The following is an 11,013-nucleotide window of genomic DNA, read 5'->3' as shown; positions in this document are numbered from 1 at the left end:
GGAGGGTTTAGTCCATAGAGTCATAATCACAATTATCAGCCTTAGGGTTTAGAACACAACATACGATCTCGAGGTAGATTAACCTGTACTCGATACTCCATCGTCAACATAACCAAAGCAGGACATAAGGTTTTGCCTCTTCGAGAGGGCCCGGACCTGGGTAAACATCGTGCCGTTTTGTCTCGTGTTCACCATCATTCCTAGATCCACACTTCGGGACCCCCTACCCGAGATCTGTCGGTTTTAATACAAACAATAGGTATCTACCACGAGATTGTTATGTATGATTCTAATGATCTGGAATATATCTACCAACTAGCCTGGCCTCGGCTTATATAATGTACCGAAGGCCTAGGATAACATGAGTCCTAGTCGGATATGTCGATGGAGAGGAGTCTTCGGCTTGTGTGTCAAGTCTTGTGGAATCTCCCTTGTATACGCCATGGGCTGCCCGAAGAAGCCCATTAGTGAACAACCATGGGGTCCTCGGGCCTACCCGCCTGGTCGGGAGATGACGTGGTGAGTACCCCCTAGTTGAGGACACCGTCAAGCGAGAGCAGGAATGATACTCCAAGATAGTGAGGGCAACAACATCTTCTCTGCATGCCGCTCCATCTTACACTGCTCTGGCACTTTAGGCCGAGCTTCTTACATGCCAGGAGGGTCTGAACCTTGCTCTTTAATGGTTTACGCTGCCGGTGGACATTGAAATGGATTGCATGGATGCACTCAAGTTAATCAAATCACCTTCTCTCGATAGATCGCTGCACCATTAAGCAATGAAATCCCTTTTAAGCCGAAAAAAGAGAGTGCGACACCGCAATTATGTATTTTTTTCTATTTTTTTGCATTTCCACCCTTCCCATTGAGATTGTTTTCAGTTCGACAAGTGGCAGCTACAAATGACCCCAATAATTCACTTTGCTCACCCGCAAAAAATATATAAAATAATTCACTTTCCTGACTCGCTCCCACAATACACTTGACAGTTCACGCTCGCATCAGCCGGGAGCCGGCCTGCCGGCCGGAACGGGTGCAAAGGCAGGCCACCAACGGGTAGACCTGCGCGAGTCTCCGTTCCCATCCCGGTCCCCCGGCCAGCCACTCGACGTCGATGGCACCGAACCCAGGGCAGGGACAGAGCTTAGCAAGTAGCAGTGGCGGAGAAAAGAGATGAGCTTCTCGGGACGGGGCGCCACCTCGCCCTCGCCTCACCACCGCCTCCCGATCCCTCCGGCCCCTCCGAGCCACAGCCCACCGGATAACGCTCCCCGCAACCCTCCAAAGCCCCCCACCGCTCTCGCGCCCCCACCCATAAACCCCCACTGCCCAGATCCCCCTCGTCGTCCCTCCCCGCCGCCGAGCCGCCGCCATGCATCCCGACGCCACCTCCCCCTCGCACCGCATCGCCCGCGTCGCCGCGCACCTCAACCCCACTCGCCCGCAGGTGCGCCCCTCGATTCCTCAGTCCCCACCGCGGCTGCTGCCTGCCTGCCGGTAGAGACCCGTGTCTGATGTGACCGATTCCTGTGCGTGCGCAGATGGAGGAGGGCGCGGCGCTGAGGCCCGCGGCGTGCCGCGCCAAGGGCGGCGCGCCGGGGTTCAAGGTGGCGGTGGTGGGCGCGGCCGGGGGGATCGGCCAGTCGCTGTCGCTGCTCATGAAGATGAACCCGCTCGTCTCCGTGCTCCACCTCTACGACGTCGTCAACACGCCCGGGGTCACCGCCGACGTCAGCCACATGGACACCAGCGCCGTGGTAACGCACCCGACCTACTATCTCTTGTCCTCCGTGATGAATCAGCTGCTAGCGACGGGTTTTATGCGCTAATCATAGTGATGTCGATCAGGAGGCTGCCGTTGTGAGCACGGATTGATTTGGTTGGTGGCTTGCCTCGTTGTTGTTAGCTTTCTAGCTGGTGTGTTCCGATGCTTTTGCAGCCACTTGTGGTGACATCTGATGGGGGATTCTTATTCTTAACCGCTCCGCACGCTCCCTACCTAAACTGTGACAGATTGGGGGTGTGATTGCTGGTTCAGCAGCCTGGAACTGTTAGATAATGACCTCTCAATCATGTGCAGTTTCTGCCTTTCTGGCGCACCAGCAATTTGACATCTCATACTTTACTGATTTCTTCTTGTGCAATCGGCCTAGTGGAGTTCCTAAAATATCCAAATCCTTGACAATAGCATGCCTTATATGGAAAAGAAGCACCGACTGTTTATTCTTCAGAAACTCCTTTTATTTGCTCCTTTAGTTCATGTATGGCAAATGATAGGCGCAGTTCAAGCTTTGTTATTGTCTTATTGACTATTGAGAGTCTGAAAGAAATGCCGGAAATCATTTTCACAAAAAATCTAAATTGGCTGCAAATTGAAAAGAAAAGAGAATGAAAAACAATCTCGTGTCTCTGAAGTTTTTGTATGCAGATAACATTTGCAGTCTAGTATTTTTTCAGACTGCTCAAATCAGTTAGAGATTTGTTCTGTCTTTGACCGTAGATACTGATGTGATAAATAACTGTGTTAGATATAACTTTCAGGTGCGTGGCTTCATTGGCCAACAACAGCTTGAGGCAGCACTTACAGGAATGGATCTTGTCATCATCCCTGCCGGCCTCCCAAGAAAACCAGGAATGACAAGGGATGATCTGTTCAACAAAAATGCTGGGATCGTTCGCTCGATCTGTGAAGGCGTTGCCAAGAGCTGTCCTAATGCTATTGTGAATTTGATCAGCAACCCTGTGAACTCAACCGTCCCCATTGCTGCGGAGGTTTTCAAGAGAGCTGGAACTTACTGTCCCAAGCGTCTCCTTGGAGTGACAACACTTGATGTAGCGAGGGCTAACACCTTTGTGGTATGCAACCTAAGGAAACTATCTTGAGTGTCATCTCTTAAATAGCTTTTACATGCTTGCATGCTCAAGTTCAACATCATCTCTTAAACAGCTTTTACATGCTTGCATGCTCAAGTTCAACATCATGTGCTCTACTAGCATTGCTTATGGCTCTTACTCATTCACTTCTCCTCTTTGTTGTTTTTTTCCAGGCGGAAGTCCTTGGAGTTGATCCGAGAGAAGTCAATGTTCCAGTTGTTGGCGGGCATGCAGGGGTCACTATATTACCCCTCCTGTCACAGGTATCTTATGTTGTTGTCATCAAATTGAGAATGTAATATTTCTCATTAAGAAAAAAATCTCTAGCTTGTATGAACATCAATTGCTAATTTGAAACCAACCTCTCCGCAGGTCAGCCCCCCATGCTCATTCACTCCAGATGAAATCAGCTATTTGACTAACCGCATACAGAACGGTGGTACAGAAGTTGTGGAGGTATGATGCTGTTCACATTTAGTAGGTTGAAGCCTTCCCTGTGGGTTCTTCATTTCAGTTTTTTTAATATTCTGACTATGCATTTCTGACTGATCATTAGATACTAGACAAACAGTTCCAATATTTGTTTTGTGGGGAAATATTATAGTCCCCATTTTTCTAATGGTCTCATACTTTTTTTAAAATGATATGCCTTGTGCCTGGTTTTCATTGAAAGCCGAGAACGGTGCATAAGTATATAGGTAGTTGCTGGGGTCCTCACGATTACAGTCCAGAGTTAACAAATGTCTCTGAGCAAAAACAATAGAAGGCCTAACAAATTTGGCCATCCAATCATACAGCTCAATGCTACCATGCTTATTAGACATTGGAAAGCAATGTCCTCATGTAGCCATGTGAGGTTCTAGTTTTCAAGTCCTACTATTAGCCGACAGATGAATTGATTTTAGTCGTACACACTTATTGTAGTATTGTATGCACAAAGTCCAGATAGCAACACCGCATCTCAGTTTGTTTTCTGAAGTAGAATCGCTTAAAGACTGACGTATTTTTAACTGGACTTAAAGTGTGACAGCGAACGGCCATTGTTGTGTTGTGGGGATTTAGCTGTAATTTCATCCTTGGCATAGTGATATTCTATGAGCTACCAGATGCATACCCTTATTTACGCCCTCTGTGAATTAGTGTTAGTAGTTTCTGGAGGATTTGACAGCTAATAGACCCAATCACCAGCACTGATAGTAGATTTTGATTGGATAGAGATATTTTAGGAGGTGTAATACAAACCCTATTAGGTAAGCATGAATGAAGTTTCTGTAGTACTCAAAGATGTAGTACTGCACACAGTTATATAGTTTCATATCCTTTTGGTTTTCTGTATCTGAAACTTCTACAGTTCCAGTTTCACCTTTTATTTTCTGTTCTCCACTTGAGTTTCACATCCCCTTTTCACTTACGATTCAGGCAAAGGCTGGAGCAGGCTCTGCAACTTTGTCAATGGTAGGTTGTGCTGCCTACTTTGCATGGTTTGTACGTGAGTCAAGTTATACCCAACACTAACATATAATAAACCCCTCAGGCTTTTGCTGCTGCAAAATTCGCCGACGCGTGCCTGCGAGGAATGCGCGGAGATGCTGGCATCGTGGAGTGTTCATACGTCGCATCTGAGGTATCATTCTGTCACACCATATCCTTATACGTATCCTTGCCATCAGGAAATCTTATGATTTATTCCCATCTTGTCTTGCATTAGGTGACAGAGCTGCCGTTCTTCGCATCGAAGGTGAGGTTAGGTCGCGGTGGAGCCGAGGAGATTCTCCCTCTTGGGCCACTGAATGACTTTGAGAGGTACATCAGCTCTACTCAATTATAGTCGCTTCCATACAATCATCACAAGCGTCGGTCTTTCCCAAAGTGATCGCTTTGCCTGATGTCTCCTTGCAGAGCCGGCCTGGAGAAGGCGAAGAAGGAGCTGAGCGAGAGCATTCAGAAGGGCGTGTCCTTCATGAACAAGTGAGATCGTACGAATGGATCGCCCCCGACCTATACAGATATGCAAAGACTAAAGAAAGAGTGTGATATAGTGCTCCAATACCTGTAAAGCCACCACTGCATGTGCAAGACAGTACTAGTACTCCTTTAGCTGCACCGAGCCTTTTCCCCCGTCGTGGAATATAAATCATGTACTCGTACTAGACAAGAACATAAATGTATACTTTTGTGAATAGCTGGACCGAACATGTTTACAGCCTCAGGACATTGCATATCTGCTCGCTAGGAGTGGACGAGCAGCAAATTGCTTTTGGCTACTGGGCTCCATCAAGCCCAGATTTTTGAAAACTGCAAACGAAAATCAAAGTTAAAAAATAATAATAATCTGAAACGTACATATGCACTGTTCACTATAAAAGTCTATTTTTTGTGGAGCTCATATCAAAACATATTTCATCATGACAATTTACATTGATGTAGTATACATCCCTATACACTTGTGTATCTTTAAAAAAAAGACTAGAAAAAAATGCTTTTCATTTTCAAAATTTGAGCTCCATGGAGCTCGGGAGCAAGAGATCCGTTCTCTGGATGTGCCCGGTCCTTACTGAGTAAGCGTTCGCTGGTTAGGCAAACCATTTTAAATTCATGATAAAATATATAGTTGGAAATAAAGTGAAAGTAAAGTTCCACATTAAGTGGTTTCTAACGGTGATGGTACATTGAAATTATGTACTCCCTCCTATCCATATTAATAATTGCTGATTTAATATAAAAACAGTTAATATGGGTTAAGGTATCTGCCCGGTAGTTAAATATTTTTTAACTAATTATTTGATAGTCTGGGTCATGCATGGTAAGTAATTTAATGTGATTGAGTGGCGTACGAGATGTGCTATGAAATTGAGCAGCGTAATTCTATGTTATTTTACAAGGTAAGTTAGTTAAGGTGGAGTTGATTAGGGGAGATGAGATATCACATTTAGGTGAGATCGTGAGATCAACCACAAAGATTTTTTTTCTTCATATTTTGACATTTTGAAAAAAATACAAAATTATTTGACAACACCCATGTGGGGGTATGTCTACAACTTTGAAAAAAATCAACTGAAAACTTGATGTACATTTAAAGATTCAAAAAAATAATTGAATGTGAATAGTGATAACTTTGGGTGAATAGTACTTTGCTACTATTCACATCCGATTTTATTTTTTTCTCTTTCTATTAATATAAGTTGAATTAGGAGCTGAAACTTTTTGACGTTGTGCATCAAACATTAATGTGTGTCTACAAAAAGTTTGAGAATGTTTGAATATGTATTTTTATTCTCAAAAAAATCGATCTCATAGATCTCGCCTAACATGTGATCTCACACAAGTCTCCCGAAGTTGACGTACTGCTGCAAAAGGTAAGTAAATTAATGTGATTGGGCAGCGTACTTGGAAGGCGGGGTCACATATGGTGTGGTGGGGAAACAATGGCTGGATGAAAAAAAAATCGATGGAGAGACTTGGTGGGAGAGGGGGAATTGGTCGACGGATAGTTCTGCCCGACATGAAAAGGAATGCTACTTATTTTTAAGTAGTATATAGAGATATGAACTATTCACGCCAAAGACATTTAGAACAAGATCAATGTTGAATATGTTTTAGTCATTTAAATTTCATTCTTTCAGTGCCATTTCAATCAACTAAAATATAAGTTACTTTTCTAGTTGAGTGATATAACTGAAATCTATGTTAAATAGTGTTTGCAAATGAGTGCATAATTGAAATATATGTGAAATGTTTTTTTGAAGTTGAGGGGAATAACATAAATTTGTGTAAATATTTTATAAAACTACATGTAAATGTTTTCTGAAATTGAGTATTGTAATTGAAACATATGTCAAATAAATTCCCAAAAATGTGGTAGTTTTTTTCAAAAATAGTGAAAAGGTTTAATTTTTTTTTGAAATAATGAACTAGTTGAAATCCCCTTTTTGAAATAATGAAAAGCTTCCAAAGATCAATCTTTTAAATAATAATATGATAATAGTTTAAAGTTGAGAGCACTTATTTTAAATAACACAAACATTTTAGACCGTTCTTTGAAAAAAAATAAACATATGACAAAGTTGAACACTTTTTCAAAGTAATGGAATAGTTGGAATCAATTTTTTCTTCAAATAATCATACAATTGAAAATCACATTTTTAAAGTAATAAAAGTTTCCTCATAGTACTATTTGAAATGATGAACATATATGAAATCATTTTTTTGGAATAATGATTATTTCATTAACATACTTTTCAGTAATAACTATCTCTAAAATTTCTTAAATATATATTTCATTTACATATATTTGTGTGACATCCCAATTGTCAATTTGGATGTTAATCATTAGGTCATCATATGCATCCATAATTCTTGCATTTTGAATTGGTTTTATTTGGACATTTTGATCCTAGAGGCCTTAAGCAACTCAAGGACCATTTGAGAGAGTTGGAGGTTTTCATAAAATTCCATTTTTGAATTTTTAAAATTAGTAAATTGGATCAAGTTGATTTTTATTTGAAATTATTTTCCCAATTATTTCAAAATAAATAAAATAATGAGAGAAGATAATATGACTTCTTTAAAACAGAGGAAATAATTGAAATTTAATTTTGAATAAAAATATATAATTTATTTGATTTTATTTGAGATTTTATTCGATTAAATTAGGAAAATTTGCATTTTAACCCTGAAAAATGTTCATGTTGTCCTAAATATTAGGAGAGGACCGTGAAAATTATTTTTGGGATTTTAGGATTTTTTTGGAATTTTTTTCTTTCGGCGGAATTTATTAAAAAAAACCGTCGGAGTCCGGCGCCGCCACGCGCCCCGCCTTGCCCCTTGCCCCAAGTCGGCCTCCTCCCTCCCTCTTAAATACCGCCGCCCGCCACCCCATCCTCCTCACCAAGCCGCTGTCGCAGCCCCGCATCCTGCCGCTTAGCGCCGCCGCCGCCATTGCTGCCGCACGCCGCCCGCACTGCGCCCCGCGGCCGCATGACGCCCTTGCCGCCTCCCGCCGACGCCGGAGCCGTGCCGCACCGACGCTCGCCGCCCTGCTCGCCGTAGTTTGCCGCCACCGCCGCCGTTCCCGATCTGTCGCCGGTTTTCGCCGAAAACCGCTGAACCGGTAAAAACCGATCCGGTTCTTTGGTTTTTCTCGGTTTTTATTTTAGATCGGTTTATTTTTTATTCGGTTACATTAAATAGCGAACGTTCACCCGATTCGTTTTATTAGCGAACGAATTCGTTCGTTAGTCTTTGTTAGCAGACGTTCATCCGTTACGTTTTTCTTTTTAGTTTTATTTTTCGGCCAGGGACCTATCCATAATTACTTCTATTACAGATTAGTCCCTGATCTTCAAACCCTCACTACTTTTCGCTCGTTTATCCAAATCCAGTGAAACTAACGCCAAAATCTTCGTCTTGTTCCCCTCTATCTAGATAATCCACTTGAACATGATTTTGGAAATTAAAAATTTGTTTTCAAGCAAATTTGAATATGAACTTCTTTTGATCATAGTTTGAGTTTCATAACTCTGATTCGATTGATTCTTTTTGCAAATCGAAGCTCTTCACTTGAACTTTCAGTTTGGATCTTTTATTTTGGGTTTTACCTTTGCATCTTATGATTGAGTGCTTATGTATGCTATTGTTTGTTCACCATAGAGTTTCTGGAGTGCGAGGCTTGCTACTACGAATCTTTAGGGTTTTCCGATCGTCAGCAAGGCAAGTAACACTTTGATCATATCCCTTTATTACCTAGTTTTTATGCATTAGTCTCAACCCTCAAACATTGCATGAGTAGGATTGATAACATGTGGGTATTGGAAAGTAGTTGATGAGGTAGGAACCTATTGTCTTATATTCAAACCATGGGTGTTACCACGTTATGATTGCACTACTTTGCTATGCTCGTAGACGTGAATTGGTTTGAGAGATTCATGAAAGATATGGGAGTTATTATTAAAAAAGGGCAACCTGGTGCATGTAGCTCCCGCTTGCGCAGGGTCCAGGGAAGGGTCCGACCACTTTGGGAGTTATTATTAACTAAGGAAAATTTAAGGTGGCTACTTTAACACACATCTGGGTGGATTGGTTGTGGACACCTGGGGATATACCAGTGTTGTCCTAAGAGATCCCGGGGAACCCGTGTGATCATCCTATGGTTCGCCACCCAGGCTCAAAGGGATCATGATGTTATTCATGCTAGAAACTTCCGTGTGCAGCCACAAGCCATTATGGGCTCTGGCATAGTTGAGTAAGTTGTGGGAATCCTTTTCATGATGGGCTAGCAGATGTAGGTGATTGTAGGTGTACCAGCCTATCTATTGGTTAAGGTGACCTCTTCGAAAAGACTGTGTCTCGGTCATCTATTTCTCAAACATCATGCAGTGCGAGAAATACAACGGAGAAGATCGAGTCTTGTGGGGAAAAGTGCGCAAACCTCTGCAGAGTGTACAATCTAATCATGGTTAGCCGTGTCCCCGGTTATGGACATCTTGAGTATCTAGTACTTGAATTATTATGTTGATCTCATCACTTTACTTAATTAATTTGTCGGGTTATTAATTTTAATTTTGGGATTGAGTTGGGGTTACCTTCTCAATTATTTCAACAAACTTTGTAGATAAATAAAATATATTCCTTTGTTGTAGGGAAAAACTATGCAAATAATAACCACAGAGCTTCCACCAGCCATATATGCATGTAGTGATAGCTATTTTTTGTTCATTGTTCTATAGTGTTATCTTGTCAGCATATTCCATGTGCTGACCTACACGGCTGCAACATATTATGTTGCAGAATTTTCAGACGAAGAGTAAGGTGCGCTAGGTCATTGTCATGCACTTAGTATTGCCGTGGAGTTGGATGGACTCATTTATCTTCTATGCTTCCGCAGTTATCTTAATTTTAGATGGCCCTCGGCCATTTTATTGTAATATGTACTCTTTTTGAGACACTCGATATAATAAGTGTGTAATTGAACTCTGTTATAAATCCTCAAGTACTGTGTGTGTCAGCAATACCGATCCAGGGATGACACCTAAGCACAGAGACTTGACCGTCCGAAGTTGGATCGCTACAATTTGCAATGATTCATTAACATGTATTTTTGTAATCTTTATACATACATTTGTATAATCTCACTAAAAAATGCACTCTCAAAATTTGGGGCACAAAGTGTTTTTATTATTGTTTGCGATAGTTCTTAAGGTGACAATCTACTTCCACATATTAGTTACAAAATGCACCAAAATATACAAGATGCGAGCATCATTAACTCATTAATTACATTGATGCCAAATGAAATGAAGAGATTAAACGTCATATGGTAAAGGCAGTCGAGACTCCGTGATTGCTATTTAGGCATGGTGTAACACCCCGGATGTAACTTTCCCAATTTGTACTCCAACTCTTGCCGTTTCCGGCGTTAAGTTATATTTATTTCCTCGGGTTCGGGTTTTGTCTCTGTGTGTTGTTGTCGTTGTCATGCATCTCATATCATGTCATCATGTGCATTGCATTTGCATACGTGTTCGTCTCATGCATTCGAGTATTTTCCCCATTGTCCGTTTTGCATTCCGGCGCTTCGTTCTCCTCCGGTGGCCATTTCTAGCTTTCTTTCGTGTGTGGAGATTAAACATTTCCGGATTGGACCGAGACTTGCCAAGCGGCCTTGGTTTACTACCGGTAGACCGCCTGTCAAGTTTCGTGTCATTTAGACTTCGTTTGATACTCCAATGGTTAACCGAGGGACTGAAAAGGCCTCGTGTGTGTTGCATCCCAACACCCCCCCAATTTGGCCCAAAACCCACCTAACTTTGCTCCATCATCTAGAGCGTTCGATCATGATCGCGTGACAAAAAACCGCACCTCATTTGGACTCTCCTAGCTCCCTCTACCTATATATTTAGCCGCCTCCCCGAAAATCCGGACGAAACCCTAGTCCCCCCTCCTCCTCCAGCCGCCGGACAAAATCCGGACGGCCGGACATTTCCGCCCGGACCAATCGCCAAGCGCCATGTGGCGCCGTGCCCACTTCGTCGCCTCCCACCGCCGCCGGCCCGCGGGGCCCGCGTCTGGCCCGCGGGGCCCGTTCCCCTCCGCCCCTCCGCGCCAAGCTCCAGGGAGAGGAGCTGCCGAGCTCCGGCGACC

General features: G+C 42.7%; 1 protein-coding gene and 1 long non-coding RNA gene across 2 annotated transcripts in view; one reads left to right on the top strand and one right to left on the bottom strand.

Moving 5' to 3' along the window:
* The first annotated feature begins 1,190 nt into the window (after positions 1 to 1,190).
* LOC123105182 (malate dehydrogenase, glyoxysomal) lies at positions 1,191 to 5,056 on the top strand. Its single transcript, XM_044527195.1, has 9 exons — positions 1,191 to 1,447; positions 1,542 to 1,757; positions 2,542 to 2,856; positions 3,048 to 3,137; positions 3,247 to 3,330; positions 4,294 to 4,329; positions 4,409 to 4,498; positions 4,583 to 4,677; positions 4,774 to 5,056. The coding sequence occupies exons 1-9, from the start codon at positions 1,373 to 1,375 to the stop codon at positions 4,844 to 4,846; spliced, it is 1,074 nt and encodes a 357-aa protein (XP_044383130.1). The 5' UTR covers positions 1,191 to 1,372; the 3' UTR covers positions 4,847 to 5,056.
* Positions 5,030 to 11,013, bottom strand: part of LOC123105183 (uncharacterized) — a 38,435-nt gene continuing 32,451 nt past the window's right edge. The window contains exon 2 of the long non-coding RNA XR_006450728.1: positions 5,030 to 5,169. This is a non-coding gene — a long non-coding RNA (uncharacterized lncRNA). The remainder of the gene's footprint in view (positions 5,170 to 11,013) is intronic.

This window comes from Triticum aestivum, chromosome 5A (genome assembly GCF_018294505.1).
Source record: "Triticum aestivum cultivar Chinese Spring chromosome 5A, IWGSC CS RefSeq v2.1, whole genome shotgun sequence".
NCBI lineage: Eukaryota > Viridiplantae > Streptophyta > Magnoliopsida > Poales > Poaceae > Triticum > Triticum aestivum.
This window is presented reverse-complemented; position numbering and strand designations above follow the sequence as displayed.